Here is a 17,010-nt window from a genome sequence, read left to right as displayed (position 1 = left end):
CTTCATTCCTGGGCGCGCCACGTCACATAACTTTCGTACGTTATTTGCTGTGCTTCACCAGATCAACCCCGCACTATGGGCCGTGGTGGCTCTTTTAGAAGGCTACAAGGAGTATAGGCAGGGGGGGCGCGAATGGACAGCGGTGAGCAGGGGGGGAGAGGAGGATTCCTATGGACCAACGCTGACGGCCGCAGCGGGCAGAGTGCCGGCGGGGTGTGCGGGAGAGGCCGCAGAGGGGGAGGCATTCCGGGAGAGGAGATACGAAACAAGAGGGCCCCAGATATCGCGCGGCCGACCAGTTACCAGCGTTAATTCCCAGAACTCCGATAGAAGCGTCTGACACCGCGCAGCAACCTCGAGCCAGGCACTCGCCTTGGGTGCGGGCCTCCAGCCCCAATGTATAGCAACTCTACAGTGCGCGAGAACGAGCAGCATAGCCGTGAATCGGCAGGAGGCGTCAAGGCATTGCCTCACCAAGCCGAGTAGGCAGGCCAGTGGGTCTGGCAGGACAGGGAAGGAGGTTATCTCTATAATAATAGTGCACACTTCGCGCCAGTATGTAGAGACCAAAGGGCACAGTCAAGCAAGATGAGAGAAGTCCGCCACAGGGGACGAGCACCGGAGACATCTGTCGCTAGAGACGAGACCCATTCTAAATAACTGAGCGGGGGAGCGGTACAGCCGGTGTAAATATTTAAAATGTATGAGGCGCAGGCGGTAATCAGGCATTTGGTCTGCTTACAACAGTGCAGCCAGTCCTCTTGAGAGAGATTGATGCATAAGTCCTTGCTCCAAGCAGATATTGAGGATCCCGCTAGCGTGGTGGCATAGAGCCTAGAAACCAGTCTGCGAGGAGAGGAAGAGGTGTATGTCAGGTCAAGGGCAGCCAACGAAGAGGGGGGCTGTGGGAACGTAGGATGCAAATCCCGACAACATGCTATAAGTTGATAATAGAGCAGTGTGTTCATTGGGCCAGATTCGTCCTGTAGCGAAAAGAAATTGCCATTAGGGTAGAGGTCAGACAAGGTGGCCAGATCCATGCCAGACGCACGTTTCGCCATTCCTGCCGTGTGCAGTGAGGAGAAAGCCGGGTGGTATGCGACAGGCATGGCGCAGGCAGAGAGCAAGCTCGAGCCTGCATATTTCCTAAGACCATCCCAAGCCCAGCGCAGGGTCTCCACCGTGTTGATTTTCCCATGTGGAGGCTTGGCAGGGGCAAAGATTGCAGTCTGAAGGGGCAAGGGAGCCGCCAGGTCGGCCTCAACCACCACGTGAGGCTGGAATGGTGTTCGATGCAACCAGAAGGGAAGGAAGCTGGCCTGGGCACTGAGGGCATATCATTTAAAATCCATGGCACCCATCCCACTGCACGCGAAGGGAAGTGTGAGGATGTCATACGCGATTCGGGGCTGACGCCCTGCCCAGACAAGGGAGATGATAAGGGAATGGAGGGTACGGAAAAAGTGAGCTGTGAGAGGAACAGGCACATTCAGAAACAAATATAAACATTTCGGGAGTACTACCATCTTAGCGATGGCAATACGCCCCGCCAGGGATAGAGGTAGGCGCCGCCATAGGGGAATCTTGGTCTCCAGCCAATCAACCGCCCGACCAAAATTGGCTTTGCAAAGTTCATCCACATCGATGCTGAGCCAAATGCCCAGATATCTGGTGGGCCCTGATGCCCACACCAAAGGGTAGTCCAGGGTGAAGGGAATAGTGGCGTCCGTCAAGGGAATAAGAATAGACTTGCTCCAGTTTACCTGGATGCCGGATAAGCCCCCGAATCGCACCACCTCACAGACCATGGGGCCGAGGTTCTCTTGAGGGTGGCGGACGTAGAGCGTGACATCATCTGCGTATATGGAGACGACCAAGGCACGGGCTGCAAAGCCCAGGCCCCTCTGTGTGTGATGCTGCCTGAGCCTGGCTGCAAGGGGCTCCATGGCCACAGCAAAAAGCATAGGCGAGAGTGGGCACCCCTGCCTAGTACCTCTCGAGACGCAAATGGGTTCTGATATCTGACCATTGATCCGGAGGTGAGCCACAGGGAGGGCGTAAAGGAGATTGACTTTGCGCAGAAAAACCGGGCTAAAGCCATGAGGCACACGGTCAAGACTGATTTGCATATGTCTGAGTTCAACCTGTAATGGCATGGTGAGCAAACAAACTATGGATTTAGGCCCAGATCTCTGTACTGGGGTGAATGTATGACATTGTTCTGCATTCTGTCCATCAACTGTTGTTTTTGCATTTTTTGTCACCCCAAGTGGGACGGGTATGCCCAGACATGGGTCCCGTGCTCTCCATGCCACTAGAATCAAGCTATCCTGGCTGAAGAGGGGTGAAACCCCGAAACCAGTCCTAGGATGCTTGTTTCCAGTCCAGGGAGGACCTGGCTTGGCAGTTCGGGCTGGACTGTTCCCATGAGGCACAGGGTCAGACTGATTTGCATATGGCCATGTCTGAACTGGGGTGGCGGAGTGAGCTAAAGAATGATGATGGATTAAACCCAGATCAGTTGACTGAGGGTGAGTGCTTGCAATGTTCAACACTCCGTCCATCATCCCCTTTGGTTTTGCTTCATTACTGGGAAAAAGACAGCTATATATCATCCGGCTGGCAATGGAATTGTGGAGCGATTCAACAGAGTGATTTTGGGCAGCATTCAAGCTTCCATTGGTGCTGGCAAGGATTGGATGAAGGAACGTTTTAAAACTATTTGGGCTTTCAGAATTACCCCCCACGGGGACTTGCTATAGTCCTTTCAGAATTTTAAGGGGTAGGGAGCCCTTCACAATAGATAATGTTGCCTGGAGTTAAAGGAAAATTTGTAGTAAGTGGTCACCTGCTGTAGTAAGAGCGAATCTAAGGAAGATGCAAGAGGGTTGTAACTTCATTATGATCAGAAACATGGCACCAAAAATGTTTTTCTTTTTTTTTTAAGCGTCCACAAACAACCACAAATATTTATTGAGCTTGGGTTTCTGATTTCTCCTGAAAATTTCAATTATTTATTAAAATACATATTCTTCAGTGCAACTTTATCTTCATCATATAATGGAACAGTCCTCTGGAAGATGACTTGTCAAGATTTTAATTTCCTGTTAAATGGATCTGACCACACTTTCAAGCCTGGTGGTTGGACATTTTCTTGAATAATCTCTGCTCGATTTACTCCCTGTTCCTTCTTATGTTGTTCTATGTGCATCAAAGGGTGAAAGTATATGGGGTAGAAGGCTGCAGTCAAAGCTGTGATAAATCCGCCAAAGATGAGAGCCATTTTTGTATTTCTAGACCTTGCACAATAGCTTACAAAAGTGCAGGGAAGCTGGAAGCTGGAAGGTCAAACCGCAACTGGGAAGTAGACAAAGTGAAAAGACACCATACGCACAGAAAGGCAACAGTGAAGTTAGGACGCAAAGAAAGGAGGAAGCAAGTTCTCCAATCCCTTGAAGGTGACTGAAGTGTATTCTAAATCTGCAAAATTGAGCAATGGAAAAGTTTGCCATTTCGGTAGAATGGCCAGATGCAACAGAGTTTTGAATTGGGGGAGTGTTCATGAAGGACTGCAATTTATACACAAATTCGATGTGGGATGATGTTTCTAACTCCTGTACGGGTGGTGTTGCTTCTTGTTCTCCACCTTTAGCACCCCATTCCGAGCAACTCTTGCCTGTGGGTGATGTGGAGAGTCCCATTAGTGGTTTTGCCACTACTCCTCTAAAGGTAGACAAATTGTCCTCCCTAGGAAGTTTCAGTATTTTGTCATGTAGTTCCTGTTTTGTTGTTGGAGGAGAGGGGGTGACACTTATTACTGTAGTACTTCACATTGCTTATGTTTCTTTATTATTATATTTTATTTGTCATTGTTTCTTGGACAGGGACCTCTCTTTCCATGTTAAACATGTGTTAATGCTTAATAATGTATTTTTGTATGATTTATTGTAAGATTAAGAGGGAAGAAGTGGTATCCTGGTCACTGGTTCCTAGGTGACTGGATGCCACTGGTTCCGGAATGTTGGGGGTCATGGGCAGTTACAGAGAGTGGAGCTGGTGTGATGTTGTACCTGCCTGTTCTCCTACAAATAAACCTTTTTCTGCACGTTATCCTTTCTCCGTGGTTCCTACAAAAGGGGTTCAAAGGGCTATATCAATCTGCAAAAGGGAGCTCAGGATCATAAGGAAGCTCAGATGAACAGAAGATGCTGTGAGATGGACAAATAATCTCAGATGGTCTAACGAGGGAATCTGAGTAACAACAGGCTCTAATTGCCATCTGTCATAGCACTTGGAACCAAAACCAGCAATGATAGCTCCAGCACCAGAAAAATGGTCTGTTAAACTCTAAGGGTTAATTGAAGGGTGGTAGGGATACATATGTGGCAGAGGTGTTTGGAAGGCCATCAAAGAGGCAGGGAGTGTCAAGACCAGTAGAGTAGTCTATATAAACCCCAGTCCTTTGAGTTAACATTCCATATGTGTATGAGTGTGTGGTAGACATGTAGCAAGTTTGTAGTAGTAATAAAGTGAAAGTCTAAGTGCATGGACTAGTGGGGCGCATTTTACATGACACGATGAATAGTAGGCACAGCTATTCTAGACAGTGGAAGTGTATTGACTGAATCCCTGTTGCTGGAGGTTTGAGACCCAGTCATTGAAGTGAGGAAGGATGGATAAACGGCTACCCGCAGAAATTCTGTGAGGTCCTTGTTAGCAAAGGGCTGCTGATTACTTCTTTCTGGGTGATGACATAAGGTATATGTTAGGAGTGAGGTGCAGGTCAGAGAATTCTCTTAGTGTAGATGAAAACATTTCTAAGCAGGGATGCCCTTTGACATTTGAAAGGGAATCTGACCCCCAAATCAGTTCTGCAACCTCAGCAGTGGATCCACATCCTCGGTCTGCAAAATGATTATAATAGTGGAACTATGAAATGATTGATTCATAAGGCACAAGAATGGAGGAAACAAAATGTCTATTTTATTCAGTGTCTTATTCTTAGAATATGTGCAGTAAAGCCAATGAATAAAATATCTCTGGGAATTTTCCTTTGCCTGTGGCTCCTCAATGGAATACTTCCTTTGGCTGCCTGAAAGATTAGGGGTCGGAGGAGGATGAACTTTACATCGTCCACCTTATTTCGGGCAGAACCTGGCTGTAAGGAGAGTAAAAAAAATAATGATGTTGACACCCCATGAGAAAACTCTCAGGTTGTGGGGGCCATTAATGTTTGTTTTTCCTAAAACAAACTCACGCTTTGAGAGTTTGTTTTTGAAAAACAAAAAGCTTTCAAAAGGTTGCCAGCTGGCCATCATGTCTTACGGTATTGTCCTTCAAACTTTTACTGCATAGACAGGAACCACCATGACCGCAGCTCCTGTCAAATTGGAAAGTTCACCACAGGGCAGGCAGACAACTCTAAAGTTGCCACCAGTAAGTCCCTCAGGATTGTGATGGTACTGTCTTCCACCATCTTGACGGAGATAATTTCAGCCCCCAAACTCTAAATGAGGCCCATAAGATTTCTTACTTCTGTCATGAGATTTGAATGAAGCCTCTCAATTATACTGTGTTGGTGTTTTCATAAGGGGTCCTATGCAATTGTTTCGATTCTGATAAGCTCAACCTAAATATCAGATGGCACTATGTCACTGGGATACAACATGTCCATTTCTGGCCTTTGGTTTTACAAATCATTGTTTTCAGAGGTTTTAGTCTGATTTGTTTAATTGAATTGATCACTAACTAATACAGCGAGAACGCACTGATTTGCTGCAGAGAAATAGGTGTTCTGATAACATGGAGCCCTTTGGTAATCCTATATCTGTTGCGGGTACATTCCCTTGACTTTGTGAGAAAGACCAAGTACATAGCTGTAGAAAATTAAATGGCAAAAACGAGTCTTTAAAGGTTCTAATCATCTTTATCATTAGCAACCTGTGCAGGAAACTTGAAAGAGTCGAGTATCGCTGTGGAGCACGATAGAGCTCCATAAACGTCCTCCAAATCTCTGTGTTTTGGCCCATGGTGCAATGGAGTGGCATTCTGTGCCATATCTGTCAAAATACCTGGAAAATTCAAACATTTGGGACCTTTAGACTTATAAGTAAGTAAGTCTGTGTGTATCTTGTGTAATTTGCTTCAGTGTAATTACGTGGGATTACAGCAAAATTAGATGTGGGGAAGGACCCAGCATTTAGCTCTATTTTCTTAGAGCAAAAAGTATCCTCACATCCAAAATGGACCAGAGAATGCATTTTCTACTAAGAAAATAGCGCTATGTGCAACAAAACAAGCATATTGCTAATTTTGTCTCCATGCTCCTGCGGTAGGATTTTACTCAATTATGTGAGTGGGAATAATTGCAGAAATTTTGGTATCACAAGAATTATGTGAAATTACCATAATTACTATGATTACTCCGGCGTAATTAAAATTTCAACTTGGCCTTTCTGTAAGTTGCATCTAAACCAGTTTTAGCACAAAGTGCCTCGTTTAGCAAAATCACAGGGGTTGCGACCACAAAAGTGCTTACCCTTGAAGAATGAATGCTATCAATGAATGAAATAATAACACATCAGGACCCTAACTTTTATAAGGAGATGGATGGCAAGTATATTCACTCCTTGATAGCAGTTCTACCTGGTAAAAGGCATAACAACTCAAAATGTAACCTGTTTAGCCACCAGACAGGTATACAAAGAAGTTGCTCCATTATTTGCATGGCTACTGGCCACATCGTGCACACTGTTTGATATTTAGCAAGCCACCAGATGAATAATGAAATTTATTTTCAATTTGCAAGGCCATCGGCAAAACAGTACATCATTTCTGCTAGTTAGCCAGCAGCCGAATAATAATAATTATTTTTTTTTGCTATTTGCCAGCCAACCGGTGAAATAGTATATAATTGCTGCTATTTAACCAGCAGCCAGGAAAATAATTCAGTTTATTTACATGACTGCTGGCCAAATTATAAATGTCTGCTGTTTGCCAGCAGCCGGGTAATGAGTGAAGTTTCTTTGGTGTTTGCTTAACTGCTGGCCAAAAAGTACATACCCTCTGCTATTTAGCCAATCGCCAGGTAAACAGTGAAGTTTCTCTGTTTTCACGGCTACTGGTGAAACAGTGCAGAATCTCTACTATTTAGCCAGTGGCAGGGAGAATATTGAGGTTTTTCTGCTGTTTGCACAGCAGCCAGGCACACAGTGCAGAATCTCTATTATTTAGCCAGCTGCCTGGTAAATAGTGAAGTTTCTCTGCTATTTTCAAGAACGCCAGTGAAACAGAAAATAATTTATACTATTTAGCCAACAGCCAAGTAAATAGCAGAGAAAATTCTCGGTTTACCTGGTGGCTGACTGTTAGACCTGGCATCCTTGGTGTAGTTTCCCCTGTCTTGTTGCTTCTGCCTCCTATATTTTTGACTGTATGCTGGACTTCATTTTTGCTGGTTTTTGAACTGCTGCACTTCATTTTTGCTGGTTTTTTAACTCTGGGCACATTACCGCTGCTGATCAGTGCTAAATTGCAAGTGCTCCCTTTGTAAATTGCGATTATGATTGGTTATCCATGATTGGCATGTTTGATTTAATGGTATGTCCCTAGTAAAGTGCACTGTGTGTACCCAGGGCCTGTAAGTTAGTATGGGCCTACAGCACGGATTGTGCCACCCACATGAGTAGCGCTCCAAACATGTCTCAGGCCTGCCACTGCAGTGTCTGGTAGTGCAGTTTTAAACTTTCATTTCGACCTGGCAATGCACCCACTTTCCAGGCCCAAACCTTCCCTTTTTCTACATTTCAGGCACCCCTAAGGTAGGCCCACGGTAGCCCCATGGGCAGGACACAGTGTATGTGAAATGTAGGACACGTGCTGGTGTGTTTTACATATCCTGATAGCGAAATAGTGCTTATTATGTTTTTCACTATTGCCAGGGCTATCTCTCCCCTAGGTTATCGTTGGAGCTGCCTTGAAACACCTTACAAGAGTAACTTTCAATTGGGAAGAACCAGAGATGGGAAGTTTGGGTTTCCTGAACTCAGAATTTCAAAACAGATCTTTCTGTGAGGGTGGTTTTTAAATTGTGTGTTTGAAAATGCCACTTTTAGAAAACTGGCATTTTCCTGCTTTACCATTCTGTGCCTCTGCTTGCCTGTGGAATCCACATCTGGTTTAGACTGACAGTTGGGCTGTTTGTGCATTCACTGTAGACAGTCACACAAAGGAGCTGAGGTGTGCCCTGCATATTCTGATTGTCCATCACCATGCTTGTGGGCCTTCCTGAGATAGAGGAGTTGTCACTGACACCTGAACAGAGCTGTGCCTGTCCTCACTCAAAGCTGTCTCCACCCCCTGTAGTGTGTTTGGAACCAGGTCAGGGCAAGGCAGGATCTGTGCACTACAAAGACTATCCTTTGAAGTAGCTCCGAAAAACAGGATTAGGGAGTGAAGAGGCACTGGGGGTGGATACGCCCTCCTAAACTAGATTTAATCAATACAAAAGGATCCACCTCAAAGAGGTTCAAAGGAAAGTGTTCCCAGACTTGGTAGGGCACACACAGTGTTTGCTTAAATACCCCTCACACACCAAAACGGCCCTAGATGTCATGCTTCATCATAGGGGTCTTCCCGCCCCGCTGCGGGACGGAGCGTGCTACGACTAGCGACTACGCTGGAGCACTGTTATTGTAGTGCTATGTGTGATGTATGAGTAGTGTGAGGAAGGGTCAGGGGTGAATGAGGTGAGAGGGTTAAAAAGTACCTGGCCGTGTAGACTTAAGAAGTTTACTAGGTCATAGGCTGGTACTGTTAAAATGGTATTACGGAGATTTCCTGCGTATTATTGTGCGGATACTCCTGGTCAAGTCAACATGTTTTGAAGCATCAAGGCTTCTTCATCAGGACTAAAGATGATCCCTTCAGTGCTCACTATGTTGCTATCAAATGGTGCAGAATAAAAAGTGCTATGTACAAAAAAGTGGAGAAATGTATATTAAATACAGTCCACAGTCGATATTGTTAATAAGTAAGCCCAGTCAGTATTTCTGAAAGTTAGCCTGAAAAAGAGAGCACAGATAATTTCACATGTGCGCCTCCCAATGCGCAAACACAGATCACCTGTTCAAATAAAGGTGATAAAAACGTGACTGCAGTGTTCCTTAAAGTTAGTTTTAAAGTTCAATACAAGTACTGTGACCTGTTCAGGAAAAAATTGGGGAAGGGAAAACAAACATGTAACACACAAACAATAAACAGAAAACACACTCTCTATGTTATCGGTAAGGAATATCTGTGGAGCAAAAAAGTTAAGGGTTCAATCGTGAATACATACTAGAACTGGTAGGAGTCAGTGCTGCATGAGCATTGTTTACGGGTGGGAAGGATTTGCCACTATGATCTGTTTTCGAAAGAAATGCAGGAGAAATGATACTCCTTTCATGCTTCCGTTTAGATTAGTCACAAGCGCACTAGCGCTCCAGGGTTACTCTCCCGGTCTTTAATCTCGCAACAGGTGAGGCTGATTAGCAACTAATTAACAATCATCGCCACCATAAATACGACCTAGCTCGCACTCTCCTTCAAACCATGGAGCCGTGGGATGGCGCGAGTCGAGGCGAGGACCTGATAACCATTAAGTGAGTACGGCATAGCTGATGAAGGAGTCAGACACACGCAGCTTAACTGTGAATCTTTGACAAATACTATTTTCCTAAAGATTCATGTCTTTTCTCCTCGTTTTTCCGCATGAAAGAAATATCATTACTCCTGCATTTCTTTCGAAAACAGATCACAGTGGTAAATCCTTCCCACCCTTAAACAAGGTTCATGGAGCACTGACTCCTACCAGTTTTAGTATGTATTCACGATTGAACCCTTAACTTTTTTGCTCCACAGATATTCCGTACCGATAACATAGAGTGTGTTTTCTGTTTATTGTTTGTGTGTTACATGTTTGTTTTCCCTTCCCCAATTTTTTCCTGAACATGATGAAGCATGACACCAAGGGCCCTTTTGGTGTGTGAGGGGTATTTAAGCAAACACTGTGTGTGCCCTACCAAGTCTGGGAACACTTTCCTTTGAACCTCTTTGAGGTGGATCCTTTTGTTTTAAATATCCTTTGAAGTAGGCCTACTTCAAAGGCAGAAAGGGGTATAATATTGGCCCTGTGACCCCACATTTTTAGAACATTTCTGGACTAGGAGGACATTTTGCCAAGAAGAAAAGCTGGAGAAGCTGTAGGAGGAGAACTACCACTCAGCTTGTTGCTGTGTTGTGCTGGTCTGCTGCTTTTGTCTTGGAGAGTGAAAGGACTGGACTTTGTTTTCATAATCCTGCTTGCCAAGGTTCTCCAAGGGCTTGTTTGTGCTTGCGACCTGTTAAGAAGTCTCAGGACCATCAAAGACGTAATCTGCAGCCCCTGAATTCCTCTGCTGAGAGTTCTTACCTGCCAAGTGGTGCCAATTCCAGTTCCAGGCCCTAGGAGGTGGCTTCTGCTGCAAGAAAGGAAGAAAATCCACGCACCGGTCTTCAGCACTTGTTTTTCCTGCCACAAGCTTACCGTGCAGTTGAAAAAACAATGCATTGCCACGCTGTGGTGTGGCCGAAGAATCAACGCAGTGCCTGCCGTGCTGCCCGAAAATCGCCGCAGCCTGAATCCCGAGCACTGTATCTCCAACATCCGAGACACCCGCCTTGACTCTCACGCAGGCCCTGCTGTGCGGCTGAAGATTCGAAGCATTACCTGCTCACGACTGAAAATCGGTGCAGCGTCTGTTTCGCCAATGCCACAACAACCCGAATGCATCCAGATTTTCCATGCCACGCTCCTGTGCGCCAGGTAAGGCTCATCTGGGCTTCAGTAAGGAACCAAGGCCGCGTGTCTGGAGAAACGACACATCACCTCCCCTCGCAGTAACTAACCAACGCATCACCTCCCCAGCCTAGCAATAAGGAACTGACACATCACCTTCCCTGCGAGTAAGGAACCAACGCATTCCTTTGCCTTTCCAGTGCCTCTCCTGCGCCTGGTTTGGTCTTAGATTTTGACGCATCCCAGATACTTTCTGCTAAAAGTGATGCATCAATAGTTTTCTATGGCAGAACTATTTTAAACCTTTTAAAAGGGATATCTTTGCTTATCTATGTTGGATTTTTGTTGTTTTTGTCTTGTTTTCTTTGGATAAAGATTTGTTATTTTTTTTGTAAACTGGTGTGGTGTCTATTTGTAGTGTTGTTACTGTGTGTATGTACAAATGCTTTACACATTACCTCTGAGATAATCCTGACTGCTCGTGTGAAGCTACCAAGGGGGTGAGCAGGGGTTATCTTAGCTGTGTAAACCCCTTACCCTGACTAGAAGGAAGGTTCTCTTCTTGGACATGGTGCAAGCCACTGCCAACTAGAGACACTCATTTCTAACACCGACTAAATAGCCACTACATAATTGTTGCTATTTAGACGCCAACTGGGCATATAGTTACGTTTCTTCGCTATTTGCATGAATGTAGGGAAATAGTACATAATCTTTGCTGTTTAGTCGGACGCCTGCTAAATGGTGATTTTTTTTTAGCTGTTTGCATGGCTGTTGGTGAAATAGTTCATGATCGCCAATATTTTAGTTGGCAGCCAGATAAATAGAGAAGCCTCTCCATTGTTTACATGGTTGCTTGCCAAATAGTAAATGATTACTATCAGGGCACAAGTCGGGGCTACACGCGGGTAGACGGCGTCTACCCGTTATGTTCACAGGGTAGATACCGTCCACCCTGCTAAGAAGCTGGGCCCCACTGAAATATGCTGAACTTGTCCCGGTGTCAATTTCAGACACCGGGACACCTTCAACAGCGCCTGCACGTTGTCTGATTTCCATTCCCAGCAGCAATGACAGACAGGGAAGGGACTTTTTTTTATTTTCACCTGCAGCTGGGCCAACGATAAAGGCCAAAGTTAAGGGGCCATCAGGCCTCTTTTTGTTCCAATATGATTGTAGCCGGGTGCAGTCCGCAGCCGCACACTTAGATGTAAACACCGTGAAGGGGAAACAAAGACAAACACCTTGTTATCGCTTCACAGGTACATTTAAATGATGCGTGCTATAGAATATTCATTCCAATGCAAGGTGTCAGAGTGCTTTATGTAATATACACACTATACATTGACAATAAATCATGTAAATGTGTAATCTCAATGCACAAGATGTGTTAGTTAAAACAGTGAGGGTTACAAGGTGTAGGAGTCACATGTCCTTTGTAACTCGCTGTGCTATGTTAGAAGGATTACAATTTATGAACTGCAATAACAAAAGTATCTCTGTGTTAAAAACAGTAACCCACTTACCTATCTACATAAAATAAAAATCTGACATCTGCATGTTTTAAGATGTGCTTTGCAGAAGACACATTCACCTTCAATGCTACTTTGATTCATGCGTGGGACTAGCAAACAGATCACTCCAGCAAAGGTGTTAACCTCCACAGCTATGTTACCAGCATTATTCCCTGAGATTTACTGGGCACACAAAGCCCTTTCAGTCCAGTGGGTGTTGCGCGCCTGGCCTTAATAGTAGGTGATCTTTGCAACAGCTGCCAGGTAAAAAGTGAAGTTTCTTTGCTATTGGCATGGCCACAGGCCAAAGAGTACATCATCTCTGCTGTTTAGTCCGTGGCCACCTAACTAATAAACGTTGCTACCTATTTACACGGTCGCCGGCCAAATAGCACATAATCTCGGCTATTTACCCAGCGGCCATGTAAATAGCAGCAGAAATGTATTGTTTACCTAGCAGACAGGTAAATAACCAAGGGTTCGGCACCTCCTCCAACAAGAAATCCTTTCCCTAAATGATTAATGGGTATTAACGACAGGCAGACGAAACTCGTTGGTTTCTGGACTAAAGCGCAGTCCAAAAAATGGTCTGCTCTCCCGCGGTTGCAATACATCACTCTGCATTGCCATGCATTCAGTAATATTGTACTGTCATTACATGGCATTTCACTTAGAAGGTGTACAGAACACCGGTTTTGGGGCGGTACCGACTGAACGTCTGACTCGGTCTCCAGGAAGTGACATGCTAAGCGGCTGCTGCTAGACGCCCGTCACCAGGAAGTAACGCAATGACGATGTCGGAAGCCGAGCTGCTGCTGGCCGCCATGGCGGAAGTGGAAGATCCGAAGATGAAGCAGCTCAGCGCCGCTCCCGACCCCGCGCGTGGACGATACCCGCACTGCATAGTGTGGACGCCCATCCCACTTCTGACGTGAGCGCGTGTGGTGGAGGACGCCTGGGAGGGTGTGGTATTAGAGGGGGCCGGGGTATAGAATATTGCGCGGTTATCTGTCATTTAATGGGCAAGGGTGTGAGTGAGACCACCTTTGAGGCAGGGAGTACCGAGTGATGACATGCACATCTTAAATCACCTTAATGTGGAAGGAAGTTATTTAGATGCTCTTGGGGAGGGTTATGGACGTCTTGCCACATGAGAAGGATTCTCAGGTGAGACACGGGGACTTTAAAGGCCTGGGAAATGTGACTAGCAGAGGAGGCACACGGGGTTCTCACACGGAAGTTATGTGCCCTTTACAGAGAAGACCCAGAGCTATAGCTTTTCCCAGGTCCATCTGTGAGTAGCACACCCATTCCAGGCGTTTCTTTGCATTCTGTAGTACATTGGTGGATGACTGCTTTTCACACATCTTGCAGATGTGTAGATTGTGTAATTGTAAACAAATTATCAAATGCATGTCTTTCTTTGAGTATATGTATTGGAGCACCAACTATCTCACAAAGTTTGACCCATACCTTCCAAATTACACATACCTGGGCCAACATCAGAATACAATAGTGCTTAGGGAGCTAATGAACTTGGACTGAAAGTAGGTCAGATTAATTTGTGACTCGTCAGAATGTATTGCTAGAGTTGGTATAACTCGGTGTTAATTTATTTGTTTTATATATTTAACTTCATAGCATGCAGTTTAACGTTTGCGAGTAATTATTAATGCCTAAAAAGTTTATACAAACCAAGTTCCACAACGTACAGAAAACTTCGTACCTGCTTCCATGCGTGACTAACAGCTCAAGTACAGGTGTACTCTTTGCATTCTGATACCTGTAGTCCAGTTAAAAAAAAAAAAAAAATGACAAAAAGTCCCAAAATGCTGAGAGACATTCTGGATTTTAGCAGCTAGTCCTGTATTTTGTTGAGAAGCTTAGCAGGGCTGAACATTTGGATTGGATGATCCCAGGCCTGCGAGCTTCCAGTGTGAGAGAAGCTGAAGGGTCTTGAGAGGAACATGTTTTGCAGAGGGGGCCAGGCTCATGTCTCCGAGAGGTTGTAAAACGTAATGGATATTTACAGTGCAAAGCCTCCAGAGACGAGCTGGCATCTCACCCTGTGTATGGGGCTTCCAGCTTACCCAATGCTCACCGTTTTCCTCACAGGGTGATCGTGCGAAGAGTCAATATTGTGTGATATGGTGGCAGGTCTCAAATTTACTGATGCATGAAAATGAAATGCGAGTGCTCTCTTGGTAAAAAGGTGTCTCAAAATGGGGGGTATCTCTGAGAAGCTTTCACATTTTAGACAAATGCAGAGATTTCGGTCCCAGAGAGGTATAGTGTTGAAGACAGTATACCTGTTATAAAGCACTAGTTATATTAAGGAATGTTGACACTGGAGAAACAGGAGTGCTACGTGGTATGAAGGTGTTGTTACCTGGATTTGTGAGGAGTTTGTACTATAGGGGATTGAAAGAACTGTATGTTTTGTAGTACATTTAGTCAGTAGTGGTTGTAAATAAATTAAAGAGATTTGGTTTCTCAATTGACTGAACATGTGCTGAATTTATTTCTTGAAGATGAAATACTGTATGTGAGGAAATGGGTTGTATTGTATGGTGTGGTTGTGCAACTTCACAATGTAATGCACTTAACCAACCCCTTTAGGATCCTTGGGGTTCGTTTGTCAAAGCTTCAGCCCAACCGTGAGTAGCTGTGGCTCTCCTTGCTGGTTCAACAGTGCAGCAGGGCAGTCCTTCTTCATTCCTTCTTTCAGTCCCATTGAGTTCGGGGTGCCCTACTTATGCTCAGAAACCGGCCTCAGGGCAGGATGCGGCTGGCAGCCAATGGGTTACCAGGTTCCCTTTATAACACAAAAATTAGATGTGGTGGCTATATCTCAGAGACCTTAGGATAGAAGGAATCCCAGGTGTAGGAAAGTGAGTTCAATGTTTTATTGTACACAAACCCATGTAAAGTTTTGTAGTCTCCAATTGAGGAAGGTCAATCCAAGAATTGGACGAGGTGGGTTGACTCACGTAATGTGGCATGCTTAATCATAGAGCACCTCGTCCCACCCTGGTAGGATGATACCACCAGAGCGGACTCAACCTTGGGTTGGACTATCCCGCTGGAGTTCTTACATATTTTTCTATTCTGGATAACAGTGGTCCAGTTACTAACTAAAAAAACCTCAAGGTATACCATCAGGTATCCCTTTATTTATGTGGTACCTTGGATATGAATAAAAGTAGATTACCGTAAGGTAATCGAGGGGTATGGCTCCAGATTTTTATGATCCTTGCAAGCCTACATTTTCCACCAACATGTTTCTGCCCTGCCGAGTAGCCTAATTAGTCTGGGGCTTTCGTCAGGATTATGAGATTTTTCTCCTACCCTTGGAATAAATGAGGGTCAGGATAATGTTCTTATGCTATAAATATAAATTCAAACAGAGAAGGTCTACCTCTATGAAACACAGACATCTAAATTAGATATCTAAAAATATTAGAAGTCACAAACATATAATTAATGTGATCATCTTAAAATTATCAGGCAATACATCAACAGGGTATATTCTGCTTGATTTCTTCATATGTCTTGATATATGGTTTGTTCAAACTAAATCATTTTAGCAGCTAAAAAAATATAAAACAAATCTTTATACATTCTTTTGTGGCACACACGAAAGTAAATAAAGCAAGCACACACATGTGACATACAAAGATATGCTTCAGTACACTGGGATCCCATGTAAGTACCTATACTTTTTTTTAGCTACTTGCATCATGGTCTATTGAGGGGTCTGCACTGAAACTCTACTGGACTGAAAGTACTGTGTCCACCAACCTCTGGAAGGTGGCAGGTGTATTTTTGCAGCCCTAAGGGCATCACTTTAAACTGAAAGTGGCTTCAGGTGTAGAAAAAGAAGACCTCTCCTTGGCTCCTGATATGAGGGCTATGTACCAATAACCTGATGTCAGGTCAAATTTACTCAGATATTTGGCTGCCCCCAACTTATAAATGAGCTAATCAGCTCTTAGTATGGGGTAGGCATCAGTCTTAGTGACTGCATTGAGGTCCCTGTGGTCCACACACAACCTCATCTCCAGTTTTCCACCTTTGGGATTGGGCTAGGGCACCATTACCACTGGCTGGCCCATGGACTACTGGAGGGCTCAATTACCCCTAATTCCAGCATCTTAACAACCTTGCTTTGATGCTGGCTTTGACCTACCTGTATATCTTGCTGTTGACAGGTAAGCTGTCTCCGGTGTCCACTTCATGGGTACACCATGTTGACAGACCTGGGGTCAAGAGAACAGTCCAGCAAACTGCCTCAGTTAGTGTGGGCAGTCCCTTCATTGCTGTCCTGTTAGGGTGGAGGGGAGTATTACTCCTTCCACACTTCCATCCTGGGCATTAGAGCGTAAGAGGTCCGGGAGAGGTTCGCGCTCATCTTCCTCTCCACCATCTGTCACATCAATGTATTAAGGTCTGACCTGTTGTGGTGCAACTTGAGCCGTTCTCATTGATAACCCTGTAAGGAATCCTGGGGGTACCCAAGTCCACGTAGTAGCTTACTTCCCCCTTTTTATGTTGAAACCTACAAAAAAGAACAGCTGTCTGGTTTGCTAAAGACATCTTAGGGACATTCAGAAAGCTTCCCTGGGAATTAATTCCGCCTGCTGCTTATCATTGGCTTTGTGGTTTGTAACTCGCATGTTC

General features: G+C 44.9%; 1 protein-coding gene and 1 pseudogene across 1 annotated transcript in view; one reads left to right on the top strand and one right to left on the bottom strand.

Annotated features, from left to right (window-relative positions):
- Nucleotides 1-3,088: 3,088 nt before the first annotated feature.
- On the bottom strand, nucleotides 3,089-3,292 carry LOC146857212 (small integral membrane protein 20 pseudogene; annotated as a pseudogene).
- A 9,600-nt stretch (nucleotides 3,293-12,892) lies between these two features.
- Nucleotides 12,893-17,010, top strand: part of TMEM222 (transmembrane protein 222) — a 69,529-nt gene continuing 65,411 nt past the window's right edge. The window contains exon 1 of the mRNA XM_085647692.1: nucleotides 12,893-13,261. Within this exon, the coding sequence (XP_085503818.1) occupies nucleotides 13,119-13,261 (143 nt within the window). The 5' untranslated portion in view covers nucleotides 12,893-13,118. The remainder of the gene's footprint in view (nucleotides 13,262-17,010) is intronic.

The sequence above is a fragment of the Triturus cristatus genome, chromosome 3_2 (genome assembly GCF_964204655.1).
Source record: "Triturus cristatus chromosome 3_2, aTriCri1.1, whole genome shotgun sequence".
NCBI lineage: Eukaryota > Metazoa > Chordata > Amphibia > Caudata > Salamandridae > Triturus > Triturus cristatus.
The sequence above is the reverse complement of the archived record's forward strand: the minus strand, read 5'-3'. Positions and strand labels throughout refer to the sequence as shown.